Consider the following 22,146-nt stretch of genomic DNA (forward strand, 5'->3'; position numbering starts at 1 on the left):
ACAAGACATGGGTGCACTTTTGCATAGTCTGACGAAAGGTGTGCTTTATATTTTAGGTTTTTTGACATCTCCGCAACTGCGCAGCGCAACAACCACTAACCGAGCCTTTAACCAAGAGAATGACAGAGGTTGAACGTGTAAAGCCCGCCCAGAAAGGAAACTTGCAGGTTGCGTTAGGCTATAATAGAATGAATATTCATCACAAAATGATGGACATGAGCCTTGTTCAAGGATAGGCTACGATCTCGTCTAATCTCGCGAGTAGATGCGAACTTGGTGCGGACCAATCAGAAACGTGAAATCGTACGTCGCGTTAAAACATGGCCGCGCGGCGAGAGAATGTTTATACCGCAACAAAGCTAGATAGCTCATTAAATAATAAGTAAAAACGTAAAGCAAAAGCTTGAACTCAATGAATCGAATGTTTATTATTAATATTGTGCAGTGTATGTCTAATAAATAAGCATGACAGACAAGAATGCCATCGATACCCGACCTACAGCAGATGAGACCAAAGAAATTCGGAGCCGAGTTTCTAAGGTTTCGCAGAACAAATTCAAAACAAATAATAAATATAGACGAAAACAAACACGCTCTCCATCATTGAGTGCCTCGCTGTGTTATGGAAAAGGTAAGCTGAAATTATTATTATTATTTTTTTCCAATGGGCGTTTAAAATTCAGCTAGCCAGTTTACAAATGATCTGATTACAACGCCATTATGGCTGCACTTTTGAGCCTAACTCCAAAGTAACTGCATTTTATAGTCTCTTAAAGGAAATTTAAATGATGTGCGTGTGTGAGTGTCAATCCCAGACCTGGACTGCCAAAACCCTATAGATATGTGTGTTTTACCACTTTGCACTTGATTTTCAGGCCTTGTAATTTGTTGATACGATCGTAAACTCGGCAGTAATTGTTTTCTTTTTGTGTAGGATGGCTTAAAAAGGCTTGAATGTCCTCTGATGTCGATACCTAATACAGCTTACGATTGCATGCATTAAAATCAGTGCATTTCCATAGCGAAATGAAATCTACACATGAAGCACACTTGTTGAGTCACACTTGACTATTTCAGTTCTCTCTTTACTAACAGATGTGGGAACCCCAAAACATAAATCAAGGATAAGATTTAATGGTTGCAGCAATAGTGATTCCCCAAGTGAGGCAGAAGCTCTGCAGGACATCATCTGGGATCCTGCTTCACCACCTCCAATGAGGGATGGTGAGTATCTTAGAACTTGTTTACAGCTGACCATTTCATTGGTCTGGTATTTGGATTGCATCTTGATAACATTGTAAATACATCCATTTACACACAGCCAAACGTCTCTCCACAGTTTGTTTATTGTGTACACCAAATATGGGTATCTTCAATGATTTTGGATTTTTTTTAACCGTATTCTCTGGAGGTATGGGAGATTACTTTTATCTCCATTCCCACATACATGTCATGAAATTCCCAGACTGGAACCACAAAATTACTGGTACATAGACACATGACATATCGAAACACTTGGCTGACTGAGGAGAATTGAGTTATCTGTATTTTAGTGACGTTATGTGTGTATCACGTGCACGTCAACCCCCAAAATAAGTGGAATCACGAAACTACCGCAACATAGAAACGCTTGGCTCAATGACGTGCATGTGCATTGCTTATCTGGGGAAGAGTTAACACCAGGGTGCATTATGGGAAGAAGGCAAGCCAGCGGAGGCAGTGTGATGCTCTGGGCAATGTTCTGTTGGGAAACCTTGGGCCCTTTCATTCATATAGATGTTACTTTGACACATATCACCTACCTAAACATTGTTGCAGACCAAGCACCCCTTCATGGCAATGGTATTGCCTAATTGTAGTGGCCTCTTTCAGCAGGATAATGCACCCTGCCACGCTGCAGCAATTGTTCAGGAATGGTTTGAGGAACATGACAAAGTGTTAAAGGTGTTGACTTGGTCTCTACATTCCCCAGATCTCAATCTGATTGAGCATCTGTGGGATGTGGTAGACAAACAAGTCCGATCCATGGATGCCCCACCTCGCACCTTAAAGGACTTAAAGGATCTGCTGCTAATTTCTTGGTGCCGGAAACCACAGCACACCATCAGAGGTCTTGTGGAGTCCATGCCTTGAAAGGTCAGAGCTGTTTTGGCAGCACAAGGGTGACCTACACAAGGCTGGTGGTTTTAATGGTATGGCTGATAGGTGTATGGTCAAACATATGTGGACATCTGGCCATCACACCTATATGAGGTTGTTGGACATCCCATTCCAAAACCATGGGCATTAGTATGGAGTTGACCCTGCCTTTGCAGCCATAATTTTCTTCACTCTTCTAGGAAGGCTTTCTACAAGATCTTGTGTGTCTGTGGGAATTTATGCCCATTCAGTCAAAAGAGCATTTGTGAGGTCAGGCAGTGATGTTGGACAAGAAGGCCTGGCTCGCAATCAGTGTTCTAATTTCATCCCAAAGGTGCTCAGTAGGGTTGAGGTCAGGGCTCTGTGCAGACCACTGGAGTTCCTTCACACCGCTTTATGGACCTTGCTTTGTGCACAGGAGCACAGTCCTGCTGGAACAGGAAAGGACCTTCCCGAAAAACTGATGCCACAAAAGTTGTAAGGATACAGTTGTCTAAAATGTCTTTGTATGCTGTAACATTAACATTATCCTTCACCAGAACTAAGGGGCCTAGCCCAAACCCTGAAAAACCGCACCAGACCATTATCCTGCCTTCACCAAACTTTACTGTTGGCCCATTGCATTCCGGTAGGTAGCATTCTGCTGGCATCCGCCAAACCCAGATTCATCCATCAGACTGCCAGATAGTGATGTGTGATGTCTTCACTCCATCAAACATATTTCCACTGGTCCAAATTCCAATGATGGCTTGCTTTCCACCACTCCAGCTGACGCTTGGCATTACGCACAGTGATCTTAGGCTTGTGTGCAGCTGCTTGGCCATGGAAACCTGTTTCATGAAGTTCTAGATGCACAGTTCTTGTACAGATGTTGCTTCCAGAGGCAGTTTGCAACTGTAGTGAGTGATGCAACAGAGGATAGGTGATTTTTATGCAGAGGTGGCATGCTATGACAGTACCACATTTAAATTCACTGAGATCTTCAGTATGACACATTCTTCTGCTAATTTTTGTCTGTGGAGATTGCATGACTATGTGGTTGCTTTTATGCACCTGTTAGCAATGGGTGTGGCTGAAACACCTCAATAATCAGGAGGGATGTCCACATACTTTTGGCCACATAGTGTACAGTCCCCTCCAAACGTTTTGGAATGGCAAGGCCATATATTTTGTTTTTGCTATACACTGAAGACATTTGGGTTTGAAATCAAAAGATAAACATGAGACGATTTATCAGAATTTCATCTTTCTTTTCCTGATATTTACATTTAGATGTGTTAAACACCTTTTGTTTGAACCTGTCCATTTTTTAAGTGGTGAAAAATATTGGAACATGTGACTGACAGGTGACAATGACAATTAATATCTCTGAATGTCTGCTCTTGATTTGAGCCCTGGGTTTTGCCTTTGAAGACTGCATTTGTTGTTGAAAAGGATAAAACAACTTGAAGACCAGAGAGCTGCATGTGAGAGAAAACAAGTCATTTTGAATCTGAGAATAGTGGGAAAATCTGTCAGAGCCATGGCACAAGCATTGGGCATAGCCAATACAACAATTTGGAATGTCCTGAAAAAGAAAAAAACCACTGGTGTACTAACAACCGGACATTGAACAGGTTGGGTAGGAGCAGTTGATGACAAAAACATTGTGAAAGAAGAAAAACCCAAAAACAACAGTCAGTTGTTTTCAACAGCAACCTCCACATGAACAGCAACCTCCAGGGGGCAGGGGTGGAGGGATCACAATCCTCTGTTTGAAGAAGACTTTGAGAGCAGAAATATAGAGGCCATACCACAAGATGCAAGCCACTCACCAGCAGTAAGAATCAGAAGGCCAGATTGGAATTTGCAAACAAATGCAGAGATGAGCCACAAAAGTTCTGGAACCAAGATTAACCTCTACCACAGTGATGGAAAGGCCAAAGTGTGGAGAAAGAAAGGATCTGCTCATGATCCAAAACATATGAGCTCATCAGTCAAGCACAGTGGCTCACTAATCTTTATTGATTATGTAAATCATGATGGTAGCAGCAGAATAAATTCAGAAGATTACAGAAACATCCTGCCTGTCAACTGACAGGGAAATGTATACAGTCTTATTTGGTGGGCCTTCATAATGTAGCAAGACAATGACCCAAAACACACTGTCAACACAACAAAGGACTTCATCAGGGGAAAAATGTGAGAGGTTTTAGACTGGCCAACTCAGTTGCCAGATCTTAACCCAAATGAGCTTGTATTTCACCTCCTGCAGAGGAGACTGAAGGGAAAAGCCTCCAAAACCAACAACAACTGAAAGAAGCTGCGGTGCAAACCTGGAAAAGCATCACAAAAGAAGATTGCAAGAGTGTGGTGATGTCATTGGGTTGCTGTTGTAATGCACTTATTACAAGCAAGGTATTTGCAAACGAATATTAGCTTCAACATTTATTTACTTATTTACTTTAAGACTGTCTAATCCAATATTTTTGCTTACCAAATAAATGGGTGGTCGGTCACCAGAGGTGCCATGTTCTAAGTTGTTTAACAGATGTAAATATCAGGAAATGCAAGCTGAAATTCCTATATGTTGTCAAATTCCACAGTCACTTTTATTATCCATCAGTTTCAGCTCCTAATACATGTAAATGTAGATGATGAATAAAATGATTCATATTCTGAATAGTTCGCAAAAGTAGGCTTTGCATGTTATGCAAATCATAACAAATTTAGCAGGCAGAACTAAAGGGACAAAAAAGCAGGTTTTTTTTGAGTGTGTGAGCAAAAACATTATCCTAAAAAAAGAATATTCACTGTACACCATTTTTCCAAGAGATGTGCTTGTTTTTGTGTGCACAAACATGAATTGCGCCCCCTACACACACACCCCAAAGTGGCCAATTTCAATGAGATTGCATCACATAGTAGTGGGTCCTTATCCGAACCTACCATTCAAGTTTTGTGACAATAGCTCAGAGGTAACCCTGTCAAATGCATGCTGAAATCTGATTGGCAAATGGTAGGTATGTTTTTAGGCAACAAAGTCAGTATCAAAAATCCACCTACACATTACCACATAGACTTGTCATACCATTTTAGCTGAATCTTCTGACCTAAGGTTCCTGAGAAAGAGCTTTGACTTAGCCCCACCCCCTTTGTATGTCCACACCCCAAACTTTGCACTTAACCTCAGAATCCTGTCTTGTACATGCCTGTCAAGTTTTGTGCAAATGGTCCTGACCATTTATGTGTTACAGCTGTTTGAGTAAATTAGGCTCTGCCTCATTAGAATTGATTGAAGTGTGGAGGCTATATTATTTACAAATATTTACAATCAAGATTTTTTTTGATAACTATTGAGACTCGCACTCTGCTGAGGAAATTAGTTGCCAGGGTTTGTCTTAATCCAGGGAATAAGAGGAAAAAAGAATTTTGACTATGTCTCCTGGTTCTCTAGATGTAGGCAAAAATGTAAAGCTACAAAGAGATGCAATTTGGTCATTTCCTTTTGGTGAGTTGTGGTTGACATACTGCATTTACCTATCAAGTTTAGATAGATACTTAAACTAGTTCTAATATGCTTTACAGTTTAGGCTGTAGGATTCTTAGGTTGAGTTCTTAGACATAAGCATGAAAAGTCACTAGACCCTGACCTGAGTGAACCATCAATATATCAGCATTAACTTGTGAATTGGTTAGAGAGTTTTTTTTTAGTGTTACTGCACCAGCTTAATGAAGTTGGGAGGTATTACTACTTGCTTTGCTTGGGTGGTGAATGGAAGTAGTTGGTGTTGGTCAGCAGGTTCTAGTGGGACTGGAGTTGGAGGATCTTAGAGAAGTTATTGATCATTGTTGGAGAGGGAGGATGGAGTCTGGACGGCTGGGCAAAGGATTGAGTTGAGCGATGTTCGATGATGAAAGCCTTGGGATCTTCTGGTGCGGGTTCTCTTTCTGTTCCAGGTCTGTTCCGGTTCTAGCTCAGTTCCAGTTCCAGCTCACTTACTTGCTTGGGCATGAGGTTTTTATGCTAGTTTGGATGAGCCGGCCTCCTAAGGTCTTCAACAAAACCACAGGTCGGCTTGGAGATGATTGGAGAGCGACTTGTCTGGCCCTCCAGCTAATTTGCACGTGACCCCTCCCGGGTCGCATCCTTCTCAATGTCCATTGTAATGTGGCTTTATTTGCCTTTAATACTTATAATAATTGTGTGATATGAGATACTGAGAATTGCAAACCATCAACAGCTTCAGCACATGGAAACAAACATGTAGATACCAAACACTACATACATATGTGTGACCATTAGCTTCTGGATATAATGATGTGTTTACAGAGTGACACAGGTCTAATATTATGTAATTTCATTAACAGTTGGGTTGTGTTATAATGTCGGATTGAATACATTTCGGAGGTAGCGCCAGGCTTCCCACCATGTGAGAAGTTGCCGTAACTGAGTTGTAAGTTAACCTGAGACTCTTGCCCTCCTGTTTGATACAGCATGTGGTGAGGGCACGTTCCCTATATAAACTTAATACACAAACCAGGGACTATATTGAAATAGGAGGAGACATAACACAAGAAAGAAGCAACACTTTTGAAGTTGAGAAGCATTGGAGTTCTTTTTGCTGACTCAGAACAAAGGTCATTCCAAACTCAGGAGGATGTAGAGTTGGGTGGACTGGGAGAAGCTCAAGCAGACACTTAATCCAAACAGAAGGCCACTTTAAGTGTTGGTCAACTCAAGGTCAGCTCCCCTGAGGGGTAGTTTACACCCTTTAATTGGGGTGTTCCTGCATTCTGATGACCATTAGCATCCCCTAATGTTTGACAATCGGTCATTTAACCTAGACGGGCTGGAGCCATCTTAGGTCTTTGTTGTAAAGGAACGTCTTTGTTTGTCCTGTGTGTGGTGACAGTCAATTTCTTCAGTTTGATGATCTCTGAGTTCCTACAAAACCATCGTCAGAATGTTTCCCAACCAGAAGCCATGTGTAGATAAAACCAGTTGCGACTCTCCGAGATCTTGCACCACTGCCTATAATGCGGGGCTCGCCACCGCCATCAGAGCAGAGCGGTGAAGGAGGTGAAGCGGCAGTACAGGAGACAAGTAGAGTCACAGATCCAGCAGGGTGGCCCTAGGAACCTGTGGCAGGGCCTGAGAATGATAACAGACTATAAAACAGCATCCTTTAGAAAGGTGAATGCAGACGCTTCTCTGGCAGACAAGCTGAACACTTTTTTTAAGCTCGCCTCGAAGCTGCAGCTAAAAGCGGTAATTTTGCATATGAGGTTAGGTCCTTAGAGCCTGTGCTGACCAGCTAGCACCAGTGTTCACAGAAATATTTGGTCTCTCTCTGGCATAGCTGGTAATCCCCACATGCTTCAAACAGTCTATTATCATTCCTGTCCCAAAGAAACCCCAGCCTACCTGCCTCAAGGACTATCACCCAGTAGCCCTGACCACAGTTGTGATGAACTGCTTTGAAAGGCTAGCCAGAGACTTCATCACCTCTTCATTACCTGTCACCCAGGACCCATTACAATTTGCATACTGTCCCAATCGCTCTACAGAGGAAGCCATCACACAGCCCTGAGCCATCTGGACATCAGGAAGGGAAATTATGTTAAAATGCTGTTTGTTGACTGCAGTTCAGCATTGAAGTTGGAGAACCTGGGACTTAGCCCATCCCTCTGTCAGTGGATCTCCAACTTCCTGACAGACAGACCACAAGCAGTCATTTCTTTCCCTCTCTTACCCTCAGCACTGGAGCCCCCCAGAGTTGTGTCCTGAGCCCTCTGCTGTATTACTGTACCCTTATAATTGTGTGGCCACTTCCAACCATTGTCAAGTTTGCTGACAACACTGTTGTGGTGGCCCTGATATCTGATAATGACAAGAAGGCCTACCTAGAGGAGATTAAAAGCCTGGAAGACTGATGCCAGGAGAACTACCTTCTCCTGAATGTCAGCAAGACAAAGGAGTTGATGGTGGACTTCTGCATGAAGAAGGAGAAGAGCTACCACCCGCTTAAGTTCAACGGGGCCCCAGTGGAGAGAGTGGACAATTTCCGATACCTTGGTGTTCACATCACGTAGGACCTGTCATGGTCCTGTCACATTAACACCCTGGCAAAGAAGACCCGTCAGCATCTTTACCACTTTAGATGCTTAAGGGACTTTAAACTTCCCTCTAAGGTGCTAAGAAACTTTTACACCTGCACCACTGAGAGCATCCTGATGGGAGGCATCACAGCCTGGTTTGGGAACAGCACCAAGAACCAACCACACTGTGCTCCCTCACCTGCAGTCTATCTACAGCCAGCAGTGCTGGACCAAGGCCAGGAAGATAGTGACGGACCTCAGCCATCTGAACAATGGACTCTTCTCTCTGTTGCGGTCAGGGAAGTGCTTCCTCTCCCTGAAGGCCAACACTGAGAGAATGAGGAGGAGCTTCTTCCCACAGGCCATTCGGGCTCTCTGCCAGGACAACACATAAGACTAGAGCTTGGACTTGTTTGCACAACATCCACTATCTCAGCCTGATGTTGCACAGCATATATTGCACAAAAAACTGCTCATATCTGCACCTTATTCAAAATACAGTCATGCTGTTTCTGCCACCGAGCTTTGTATCCCTTATATCATATTTTTATATTTTTTACATTTTTCCTTTCCTTCCCTTCCTATATTGAGCTAATTATAGTTTAGGTAACTTCTATTTTTATGTCACGGACAGCCGAAAAAAGCATTTCACTGCACGTCGTACTGTACTATATTTGTATATGTGACCAATAAATATTTCTCTGTAGGACATTTTTTCCAAAAGATATGCTTGTTTTTGAGTGCACAATAGTGCCCCCAATGGCCAATTAGTGAGATTGCACCAGATAGTCGTGGGTAACTACCCGAACTTACCATTCAAGGTTTGTGAAGATAGCTCAGGTGGTGGGAGATATGAGCACATTTTTAGCGAAGCCCTGTGATCACAAATAAATGGAAACAGGCATGATTGAATATGTATTTGTCTCATTATTTCATTTGAAATATCAGTATCTACCAATTTGATTTTGCGTGTTTGATGTGTACTCCTGAGAGAAATTAAGAAATTATTGTCACTGTAACCGTTTTCAATCAGTGGTCAGATATCGAAGCTAGAGTCCTTAGTTCTTCTAATGATTTACACTTTGTCAAGATTAAATAAGATTATCTTGGAAATAGCTTGCAGTGAATGTAGACAACAATAATCAACAGTTAAGAGGTTAACGTTGCTTACCTCAAGTGATGATGTGTCCTCAAACTGCCATTGTGTCTTGGATGCAGCTAGGTGGTTCCAGTGCGTGTGTCAGCATGTGCGTGTACAGCAAGTGAGAGGGGAGCGGTCTGAGTGACGTGGAGTGAGAGATGCTTTGCCGAGGCAATGGTGCAAAACAGGTCTTTTATGTTATGAGAAGAGTAAAAATATTTTCAGTTCATTATGAAACTATGGCGGGACAAATCAGGCAATTAATGGGGAACACCCTTTAAGTTTCGAATGTACAGTTCTTGAGAAACAGTTATTTGGCCTTAACTCCACCCCAAACTTTGCACATGACCTCAGAATCTTGTTATGTATATGTTTTAAACTTCATGCAAATCCATGCAAAAAGTCATGAGTTTGGGTTGTTTAACTAAATTATGCTCCACCTCATTAGAATTGATTGGCATGTTGCAGCCATATTGTTTGCAAATGTCAATATGTTTTGCTAATTATTGATCATCACATTCTGCTAGTTCTGCTAGTAGTTTGACACCAAAATTGTGAAGATAGGACAAAAATGCTAAGACAAGTTCTCAAAAGTAGGTTTTTTCATATTATGCAAATTAGCAAAAAAAATCTAAGTGGATGGAGCTAAATGCTTTTTGAGGCGTTTTTGTTTGTGAGAACGCAAGGAATAAGTAGCAAAAAGAATTTTCACTGTTGAGATATAAGCCAAAACCTATAACACTTTGTGCTCATCTCTCTTGCCTGAGTAGCAGGATAGAGTACTACACACTGACCAAGTTTCAAGTCTGTAGGACCTAAGGTTTGGTTTACACGATCAGTTTTAAAAAATCCTAACGAAAACAACAGGAAACAATAAATATAGCCTTAAATGGCGATCTGCGGGGTCCAAGCAGTCTTAGCAGACTTGGACCCCAGTGGCCAACCTTGCCAGTGTACATAGAACAGTAAAGAGACCGTACATTAACTTACTTGCTGAGTTTTGTGACAATAGCTCAATGCTAGTAGTGTGAAATGCTTGCTGAAAGCTGATTGGCTGAAGGTCTGAAGGTGGCCATGTTTCTTTTAAGTAATTCAGTGGTGATTAAAAATCCAGTCACAGATTAGCACACTGATGCACGATTGGACTTTTGGTTTCTGAGAGATAGCTATTTCAACTTTGCCCCTTTTCAGTGGTTATGCTCCAAAATTATGCATGCATGCATGCATGCCATGTTTTGCATAATTTCTGCAGGCAAACGGCTGAAGTACAGCTGTTTGAGTCAGACAACTGGTGGTGGCCATGCTATTTACAAATTTCAACATGTTTTTTGATATGTATTATGGTTCACACTCTCCTGAGTATTTTGACACCAAATATGTGACAATCTGACAAAAATCCTAGAACTAGTTTGCAAAAGTAGGTTTTTGCATATTATGCAAATTATTTTAAATTGGAATGGGTGGAGCTAAATGATTCAAATGGCCTTTATTCCTTTATTAGTAACACTTGTACACCTGCACATTCATGAAGTTATCTAATCAGCCAATTGTGGCAGCAGCACAATGCAAAAAATTCAGATGTGGAGGTCAAGAGCTTCAGATAATGTGCACATCAAACATCAGAATGAAGAAAAAGTATGACCTCTGTGACTTTAACCATGGCATGGTTGATGGTACCAGAAGGGCTGGTTTGAGCATTTCATAATCTGCTGATCTCCTGGGAATCTCACACACAACAGTCTCTAGATTTATACAGAATGGTGTGAAAAAGAAAAAAAAAAATGAGTGAGTGACAGTTCTGTTGGTGGTAACACCTTGTTTATAAGATAGGTCAGAGGAAAATGGCCAGATTGGTTCAAGCTGCCAGGAAGGATATTGTAACTCAAATAATCACTCTTTACAACCGTTGTGAGCAGAAAAACATCTCACACACCTCTCTCACATGCATCATCATCAAAACTTGAGGTGGATGAACTAGATTAGAAAAAAAATCACCTGGTCTTTTTCTGGTCTTCAACTGTCCAGTTTTGATGAGTCTGTGCCCATGGTGACCTCAGATTGTTGTTCTTGGCTGAGAGGAGTGGAAACTGATTTGGTTTTCTATTGCTGTAGCCCATCCACCTCAAGGTTTGATGTGTTGTGTATTCTGAGATGCTTTTCTGCTCAGTTGTAAAGAGTGCTTATTTGAGTTACTACCGAACTAATGTCAGCCCAAACCAGGCTGGTCATTCTCCTCTGATCTCTTTCATCAACATGGTGTTTCAGCCTGCAGACCCTCTGCTCACAGGATTTTTTTGTTTTGTTTTTTTCCAAATACTCAAACCAACCATATATATATATATATATATATATATATATATATATATATATATATATATATATATATATATACATATATATATATATATATATATATATATATATATACACACACACACACACACACACACACTCGGAAGTATATGGACAATGATGGAGTTTTTGTGATTTTGCCTTCATACACCACCACAATGGATTTGAATACAATCAAGATGTGATCAAAGTGTAGATTTTCATCTTTATTTTAAGAGGTTCCACAGAATATGGCATTTACCGTTTAGGAATTACAACCATTTTAAGCAAAGTACTTCCAGGAATTACAGCCATTTTAAGCAAAGTACTTCCATTTTCAGGGGCTCAAAGATATTTGCACAATTGACTGACAGGAAGTTAATTGACCAGGTGCGGTCTATTCCCACATTCAAGACATATGAAGCAGATAAAAGGTCTGGAGTTGATGTCAGGTATTGAGGTGGCATTTGGTAGCTGTTCGACTGGAGCTACCAATATGAAGTTCAAGGAGATCTCAATGCAAGTGAAGGAGGCCATCATTAGGCTGAAGAAACAGTTGGGTGCATTCTTAAAAAGAAAGAAAGCACTGGTGAGCTCAACAACAACATTGAAACACCTGGAAGACCACGGAAGACAGCTAAAGTGGATGATCGCAGAATCCTTTCCTTGGTGAAGAAAAACCCCTTCACAACATCAACAGAAGTCAAGAATACTCTGGAGAAGGTAGGAGTATCATTGTCAAAATCTGCAATCAAGAGACGCCTTCATGAATGTAAATACAGTGGGTTTACAACAAGGTGCAAACCATTGGTAACATTCAAGAACAGGAAAGCCAGATTAGACTTTGCCAGAAAACATCTAAAAAAGCCTCCCATGTTCTAGAATAAGATTCTTTGGATTGATGAAGCCCAGATTAACTTGTACCAGAATGATGGGAAGAGAAAAGTATGGTGAAAGAAAGGAACAGCTCATGATCCAAAGTATACCACATGTGTCATGTGTCAAACATGGTGGAAGAAGTGTTATGGCATGGGCATGTATGGCTGCCAATGGAACGGGCTCACTGGTGTTTATTGATGATGTGACTGCAGACAGAAGTAGCAAGATGAATTCTGAGGTGCATAGGCCTATACTCTCTGCTCACATTTAGCCAAATGCTACAAAACTGATAAGATGCCGCTTCACAGTGCAGGTGGATAATGACCCTAAACATACTGCGAACGCAACTCAAGACTTTTTGAAGGCAAAGAAATGGAATATTCTTCAATGGCCAAGTCAGTCGCCTGATCTCAACCCAATAGAGCATGTCATTTAGTCTTATAGATTTAAGAAGACAAGACTGAAGGCAGAAAGACCCACAAACATGCAGCAACTGAAGGTGGCTGCAGTGAAGGCCTGGCAAAGCATCTCCAGGGAGGAAACTCAGAATTTGGTGATGTCCATGGGCTCCAGACTTCAGGCAGTCAAAGAATTTTCATCCAAGTATTAAAATTATGGTTATATTTACAATTATGTCACTTTGTCCAAATACCTTTGAGCCCCTGATAATGGGGGTACTTTGTTGAAAATTCTTGCAATTTCTAAATGGTAAATGCCATATTTTTGTGGAACCTCTTAAAATAAAGCTGAAAGTCTACAGTTCAATCACATCTTGATTGTTTTATTTCAACTCAATTGTGGTGGTGTATGAAGGCAAAATCACAAAAACTGTCATTGTCCAAATACTTCTGGCCCCAACTGTATATATGTATGTATGTGTGTGTATGCATATATATATATATATAAATGCGGAAAATACAATTTTAATTAATGCCATGACTAATTTTTCATAAATTCTCAACTAGCCCACCTAAATAAAGTCCAAATTAGTCAACGCTACATGCATGCAGTTAACGCTTTTAAGCACATGTGCATCCAGCGTTTTGTACATTGCTGCAATGGCTAAACAAACAATATTGATTGACTGTGGAATTAAAAAGGATGTATGATAACTTGTACAATAAGAATCCACACGATGACAGTACAGATACTAATGCAGCCGAACCCAAACAAAAGAAAAGCAGAAAGTTCATCAAAGCTTGGGCAGCTACGTATCCCATCTACAACATGTACCTCCATCAGTGAGAAAACAAGTTAGCTCTTGTTAATCCCTGAGCCTTAAACCAATTGAGCATGCATTTCACCTCCTGAAGGGGAGACTCAAGGGAGAAACCCCCAAAACAATCAACAACTGAAGAAGCTGCAATACAAGCACCACAAAAAAGAATCCAACAGTTTGGTGATGTTAGTGGGCTTGATTCTCTTTTTGCAAGCAAGGGGTATGCAACCAAACATTAAGTGTTATTTACTTTAATTTACTTTAAAACTATCTGTTCATATACTTTTGCTCAGCTGAAAATTGGGTGGTCTGCTATCATAGGTGCCATGTTTTAAGTTGTTTACCACATCTAGATGTAAATATCAAGAAAAGAAAGCTGAAATTCTGATCTATTGTATCATATTTGTCTTTTGATCTCAAATCCAGATGTCTTCTGAAAACAAATTAATTGGCCTTGCTGTTCCAATACTTCTGGAGGGGACTGTACAATGAGGATAATTCCTCATGCTCTGAAGTGATTTTGTCATTGTCGTCTGTTTCATATTCTTCTTCCTCTATTCCACTATCAGCACATTATTTTGTAAATCATGGCCATCTTCTTGCTCAGTGATATCATGCATTTCATAGACTGTGACCTCCTTTTAACCATTATTCTTGCAGCAGATAGGTAGATAGAAATACGCAGAGAGAACTGTGTGTGAGAGAGAGAGAAACCTTACAAATTGTAATAAGTTTATCTGCACTCTGATTCTCCTCTTTGCCAACTACAGGGTCAAATTTGATGCTGAGCACTATCTTTGTACCCAAATGGTACAAAAACATCAAATTGGTCATCTTCGTTTTTACACATTCATATAGTCACTGTTGAGAAAGTTTCATGAAAAAAATTATAAAGTGTTATGGTATTTCGAACAGGCATGTCCATACAAGGGCTTATTAATAGCACCATTTGGAAGATGAACGATAACAATTCAGACAATCCTGATAACATTTCAACACCATTTATTACATTCTCAAAAATGAAGATCCCTTGAAATGAAGAAATGAAGAACGGCTCTGATCTGATGTGACCAGCTATAGGTCTGATCAGGCTTGCAGAAGGTTTATTTTAATTTAGTCTACAAAATTAATAGTATTCATATTTTTCCATTAGTGAATCTGTGCTACATATATAGGCTGAAAAAATACGGCAGCCATATTGTCATATTTTGGCAACTCTCAGCATTCATATCATTTTTCCAACACTTTGTAGAATACATGCCATGACGAACTGAGGCTGTTCTGAGAACAAAGGGAGATACCACCCAGTATTAGTGCGGTGTTCCTAATAAATTGACTGGTGAGTGTATAGGTAATGGGTTTTACTGTCAACATGGACATGAATTGTACTCAGCTCAACTGAGTAATTTGCATAGAAGAGACACCGTGTAGCTTTGACCTGGATGTGATGTCTTTGGCAGACAGGCTATTCAAAGAAACTAGGATATTACTAATTTTTTTTTTTTTAATTCAGGTTACTAAATAATATCATAGCAACACTAAAATTCACTCAATGTGATTTTATGCATATTGGTTGAATTATTTATTTTGTTGTTTTATTTATGTGAACTAAGAATTTGTTCAGAATGGAAACTTGGCTAACCTATATTTATAAGTGAAGTACTAAAATGAAAAATACTAACCTATAAATTTCATGTAAAAATCACATAACTACATGCTTATGTGTATGTAAAATAATTTAATTGTTTACTCACTTTTGGCCTTGAATATATCTATAACAAACAACCTTGTAGTCCCCTTTGAAAGCATTGGAACAGCGAGGCCAGTAGATGTTTGGGTTTGAGATCAAAAGATGAATTTCAGGTTTTATTTCCTGACATCTAGATGAGTTAAACAACTTAAAACATTGCTACCTTTTGTAGCAGACCACCCATTTTTAGGTGAGCAAAAGTATAGGAACAAATCCGTCTTAAAGTAACACTTAATATATACACATAGACATCACCAAACTGTTGCGTTCTTCTTTTGTGGCGCTTTTTCAGGTTTGTACCGCAGCTCCTTTCAGATGTTGTTTGTGTTGGGGGGTTTCTCCCTTCAGTCTCTACAGTCTCTTCAGTCCCTTGAGAGTTGAAATGCATGCTCAATTGAGTTAAGGTCTGGTGATCGACTTGGCTTTTTTCACTCGCAAGTTCCTCCCAATTAGATTGGATGCATTTCTCTGTAAATTGGCAGACAATGTTGCAGTAGACTTCTGAAATCATCCTGCCACTAACATCATGAGTTACTAAAGATAAAGATTAGTGATAAAGATAAATAGATAAATATTAGATAAAGATTAGATATAATTAGATAAAGATTACTAAAGATTAGTGAGCCCGTTCCAGAAGTAGCCATGCAAGCCCAAGCCATGACACTACCTCCACCGTGCTTGACTGATGGGCTCATATGTTTTGGATCATGAGCCTATCTTTTCTTTCTCCACACTTTGGCCTTTCTGTCACTTTGGTAGAGGTTAATCCTGGTCTCAGCAGTCCATAAAACTCTGTTCCTGAACTTTTTTGCTCCTCTCTGTATTTCTTTGCGAATTCCAATCTGACCTTCTGATTTTTACTGCTGATGAGTGGTTTGAATCTTGTAGTATGGCCTCTGTATTTTTGCTCTCAAAGTTTTCTTTAAATGGTGGATTGTGATACCTTCTCCCCTGCCCTGTGGAGGATGTTGAGGTTACTGACCGTGGTTTTGGGGTCATACCAAGAGCAGACATTCAGAGCTATTAATTGTTTAAACAATCAATCAAAAAAGGCACACCTGGGCAAGAAGAAACACCTGTCATTCACATATTTTTGATCACTTGAAAAATTGGGGGTTCAGACAAAGGGTGCCATGTTCTGAGTTGTTGAACACATGTAGTTGTAAATATAAGGAAATGAAAGCTGAAATTCTGATCTTTTGATCTCATCTTTTGATCTCAATCCCAAATGACTTCAGTGTGCAGCAAAAACAAAAGAATTGGCCTTACCATTTCAGTACTTTCAAAGGGGCCTGTATATGCCTGCATGATGTCATTAATTTCAGGATTACAAAAGACAAACCTCTTGAGCCACCCTTTTCTCAGTGGAAATTGGATTAATGGCTCATGTAATCTTATTCCATATTTTCATTTTATGTGCTCCATTTATGCCACTCTTCTATGGGAATGTGTCTTTATTTGCAACAACCATACTAACAAGCACAGAGGTGGCTTAGGTAAATTGCCATGTCAGTCAGGAGCTACTGTGTGGGAGCTTGTTTACATGTTAACCACGCTGGTTTTGATGCTGTACAAGGTTTGCTAGTACATCATTTCTTGTGCTCTGAATATTAATAACAGGAAAAGGAGCAGGAGAAAGTGTCAGAGACGTGGAGATATCTGAGATTGTCAACAGAATTGCGCCAAAAGTAAGTAGCAACTCTTTGAAAAGAAAATTCCACCGTGTCTACCATTTTGTCTACCATATTGATATAAGACCATGTTGTTTGATGTCAAAGGATGAGAAGCCTATGGATAATGATTCAGTGCTTCAGTGGATTGGAGATACTGCTGTTCCCTGCACTCCGGAGATTCAGCGATCCAGAGTTCGGCGATTCTCAGAACGGTCAGTATACATTACGGGTGTGAATCTGCCTCTTTCAGATGAAGTGGTATACACCTCAATACATAGTATATGCTAAGTTACAAAAAAGCTACAGTTAAACAAGTAACAATACACTTCAGTTCACTACTGATCCATTATAGTTTTATAAATTTGATTCAGAAATTTAACATGCATTAATTTGTCCTGGTTTTGATTCTGTAAGGAACAACAATTTCAAAACATTTCCTCACTGTCTTTATTTTGTCTTAGAATGGGTACTACTTTACCCATCTGTAGTATATTTATTCTCTCATCTTCATTTTTTTCATACACTGCAGGGGTGCATATTTCGATAAAATGCTACCAACTTTGTGTTGAGTATTTGGCTTCCACCGAAGCTATTGTGTCTGAATCCAACATTTTCTGTAATGCTATAGGAGTGCATGTCTTTGCAAATAAAGTAAGTGATTATTTGGTTATTGCGTTCAACCCACTAGAATTGTGGGGTAGCTCTGAAAGAAAAGGATAACACTAGTGGTACCAGTTGCATCTTTAGCTACAGCCAGGCTCCTCTTCAGTTAACATTACCCCATGCTGCTTTTGAAGGTGTGTAGCAAGGTTTGTGGCGCTACGATTGTATAATAACAGTTCTTTTGTTGAGACTTCCTGCTGAGCTGTTGAGTTAGACGTATTTCCAAAGTATTGATTTAATACTTATGATGCATGCTCCCTCTCTCTCTCTCTCATTCGCATGTGTGAATTATGGGATATCTATTGCTTTTCGATGATAATAATGGTTTTTAACCACTTTCCTTTTCAAAATGGAGCTAGACTTGTAAATCAATGTTGCCGTATCAGAGACTGTTGGTCTGATTTTCCAATAGTTTTTTTAAAACTCCTAGTATTAATGTAAGAAATTAATGTATATTTATGGAAATTTGTATGCTTGTAGTGACTGATTTACCAACTGACATTCTTATTAATTTGTCAAGCCGGCAAAGTAACAATGTTGAGGACCTGATGAAACTCGCCAAGCAATTTGACCTTAACATGACCCGCCAACACAAAGAAAGGAATCTTGAGAGGCTGCAGAATAGTGAGGGAACAAATTGTAAGGACTTGCACAAGCTCAACAAACTCACTGCCACACACCCAGAATCGGACAGTAATGGAGCTTCAGTTGTAGAAGCCCAAGGACTAAGCCATGAGGAGGAGCTGCATGCTCTGTTTGATGGACCGACCCAGCACTTGAGTGGGAGACTAAGCCCTCCATCTGCTAACTGTTCTCAGGAGAGCGGGACTGAAAACACAGCTACTCATGAAATGAGACCAGCCGCTTCAGGCAAAAAGAATCTCCCTGAAGATGCTCAGGTGTCAAAACCAGACTTTGATGATGACTGGGAGAATGATGATCTTTTCAGTGAATTGTCTGTGCTGGAGGTGACTCAGAACCCTTGGCTTCTGAGCTCCTGTACAGCAAAGACCACTAGTCAGACAGGGTTTGCTGCTTCCAGAAAATGTGAACCTACAACGGCAGCCAGTTCCTCTGGATCAAGCAGCAGAGCTGGTTGCCTTCAGTCTCACCAGATTACCAGTCAGTACACTAGGATCTCATCAAAAACTTGCACCAATCCTAGTACTTTCAGGTGTGATGGTCCTGTCCAGTCCGGTGCAATTAAGCAACTTCCAAAAACCCGCCCTGATATGGTCAGCACAGAATCAGAATATCAGAAAGCACATGCACTGGGTAGAAAGCAGCAGATGATTATGAACAATGTTGGCCCAGGAGCAAAAGATTTAGCCAGTTCAGCTGTAGCATCAGGGAAAAACTTGGACTCTCTGTGGGGTGATGGAGATGATTATGATGATGATGATGATCTGCTTTATCAGGCCTGTGATGACCTGGAACAAATCTCAGCCAGTCAAGAGCAGCAAAGAGAGAAGAATTCAACCAAGCCCTCACATTCCTCACCTGTAGTACTTTCATCCATCATCACTACTAGTTCTTCAAGCATGAGTAGGAACAGCAGAACTGTTCAATCTCAGCATCCCACAGACCACAAACAGCCTGTATGTGTTTTCGCACGCTCACATTCAATACCAGGTGCTTCAGGTATTCATGGAAACAAGCTAAACTTGTCTGAATCAGCTAGCACTTCAAAAGTAAGCCACTATCCTCAGAACAGCGGGCAACAGCACCATTTCATTCAGCTGAGGCATGCTACAGGACCTTCTGGAGAAAACTCCCACCGTTCCACATTCAAGAGGCATCTGTCTGACCCAGAGGCACTGAGGAACAAAGGTAAGTTTTTTTTACCACTAATAACTTTACAGTGGATTACTGAAAAACATTCACTGTCCACTTTATTAGGAACACCTGGACATTCATGCAGTTATCTGTTCATTCAATCATGTGACAGCAGCACGATGCATAAAATTATGCAGATACCAGACTGGTTTGAGCTGACAGGAAGTCTATATAATAACCATGGTGAGCTGAAAAGCATCTCAGAACACAGAACCACATCAAAACTTGAGGTGGATGGGCTACAACAGCAGAAGACCACATCAGGTTCCACTCCTGTCAGCCAAGAACAAAAATCTGAGGCTATCATGGGCACAGACTCACCGATACTAGACAGTTGAAGACTGGAAGAAGACCAGGTGATTTTTCTTTTTTTTTTTTTTTAAATTTTCAATTGTCCAGTTTGGGTGAGCCTGTGCCCATGATAGCCTCAAATTCCTCTTCTTGGCTGACAGGAGTGGAACCCAGCGTGGTCTTCTGTTGTTGTAGCCCATTCATCTCTGATGTTTTGTGCATGCTGAGATTTTCTGTATCAATAAGGCGTTTCCACCCACAGAACTGTCGCTCACTCAGTGTTTTTTGTTTTTCGCACCATTCCCTGTAAACTCTAGAGACTGTTGTGTCTGAAAATGAGATCAGCAGTTTCTGAAATACTGAAACCAGCCCATTTGTTACCAACATCCATGCTACGATCAAAGTTCCAGAGATCATGCTTTTTCTTCAGGCTGATGTTTGATGTGAACATTACCTGAGGCTTTTGACCTGTATCTGTATGATTTTTTGCACTGTGCTGCTGCCACAAGATTGACTGATTAGATAACTGCATGAATGTTTGCTTCTGTAGTGTTTATCGCAGTGCAGCCAGCAGTGAAGTGCTCTGCTGCTGAGATTGAGAGGAAGAAGCGGGAGGCTATGGCAAGGAGGAGATTGCGACTGCAAGCCACTCAGAAGTCTGGTGCTACCACATAGCCCACCACAGAGGAGCCTGACTTCTTAAAATGAGTGCTATCTGCTCTCTGACATCTAATGGAATAAGTTAAGGTCTTTGAGTCTGATTTCTGCCTACTGACCTTTTTTCAATTATTTAAATTTCATCTAGCTGCCACCATAAACCACCAGCATACTTCCTCAATATAAGTTGCTAGTTTGTGTCAAAACACTTATCAACCTTTTTTTTTTTTTTTTTTAATTTTAATTAATGTTTTATAAAATGTTCTCTAATTTCTTGTCCCGATATTTTCAAACATAATGAGAGAAAAGAGCAGTTCTGCATCATTAAGAATTACCTTGGAGAGGAATGTATATAGTTTCTCTCCTGGAATTGTTCATCACTGTGGTTCCACCTTTAGTGGCAGTAGAACCCTATGTCTGTCCTTGTGATCTGCACATTGAACTTTTCGTATTTAGTTTTTCTGTTGTCTGTTTTGTTTTCCATCACTTACCAGTGGCTGTTTACTCTGTGGGTTGCCTGTGCAAAACTGTAAATTTGATTGAGATTGCCATGATAAAGCATGCATAATGTTATTGTCTTCTGTTCTTGGGAAAGGCAAACTGCATTTTCAGTTCAAAAAGAGACTATTGCCATGCTAACAGCAGGTTGAGTTCAGGCTGTGAGAGCCTATGAAAGAAGTGCCATTCCACATGTTTCCATAAACATGATGTGAAATTAAGCAAATATGTATGTACAAGTGCAGCTCATAGAAGGTATTTAATCCAATTTGTCTTGTTTTTGTTTGTCTGTATTTTTCTTTGTCTTTCTGAACTGTGCCTTTCAGGTGTAACCAAACTTCTTCTCAATTTAAGTTCTTAGAAACATTCTAAATTGAAAATTAAGGTTTTCTTTGCACATTAAATGAAAAGCCCTCTGTCTGTCTCCAGCACACCTGTGTACATGCCACAGTGTTATTCATTGTTTGCCCAGGGGAATGCCTGTGTATTACTCAGGTCTGGGCCACAGCCATTTTCAGGTGTAGGATACGCAGGTATGTGCCTGTGTGTTTGTGCACTCTGAGTCATGACTTCCATGCACAGTATCCTCTTCCTCCATCTGCTCAATGACTGTAAATCAAATGGCACAGTAATTTGGCATAGGGGATGAAGGCTTTTTTTATTACTGGGATTATGGTTACGATGATGACTACAATTTATTCCAAGCAGAGGATGAAAAAAAACAGGGCCCAACAGGTGTTGAGTTGCTATAATATACAAGTTGGTGAAGGATTTTCAGTAATGTGGCATTATCAGACTGCCAGTAGACAGTGTAATGAATTCTTCAAAACTTTTTTTTTTTCCTGAAAACCAGAGGGCAATTGCTGATTATTGCGATTAACCTGTGCCATACAAAGTCAGCTCTTGTGCTTGCCGTGTGATCATCTGAAGAAGCATACTCTATTATCAAGCTGTAGTAATTATGGCAAATTATTATATGTTGCTGCCA

The 22,146-nt window shown here is 40.4% G+C and overlaps 1 protein-coding gene across 1 annotated transcript; it reads left to right on the top strand.

The window, feature by feature from the left end:
- Positions 1-282: 282 nt before the first annotated feature.
- etaa1b (ETAA1 activator of ATR kinase b) lies at positions 283-21,574 on the top strand. The gene is made up of 6 exons (XM_026939527.3): positions 283-631; positions 1,096-1,224; positions 17,161-17,228; positions 17,319-17,425; positions 18,397-19,706; positions 20,554-21,574. Exons 1-6 carry the CDS (start codon positions 466-468, stop codon positions 20,676-20,678), a joined length of 1,905 nt encoding a protein of 634 aa, XP_026795328.3. The 5' UTR covers positions 283-465; the 3' UTR covers positions 20,679-21,574.
- Positions 21,575-22,146: the final 572 nt, after the last annotated feature.

The sequence above is a fragment of the Pangasianodon hypophthalmus genome, chromosome 3 (assembly GCF_027358585.1).
Source record: "Pangasianodon hypophthalmus isolate fPanHyp1 chromosome 3, fPanHyp1.pri, whole genome shotgun sequence".
Lineage (NCBI taxonomy): Eukaryota > Metazoa > Chordata > Actinopteri > Siluriformes > Pangasiidae > Pangasianodon > Pangasianodon hypophthalmus.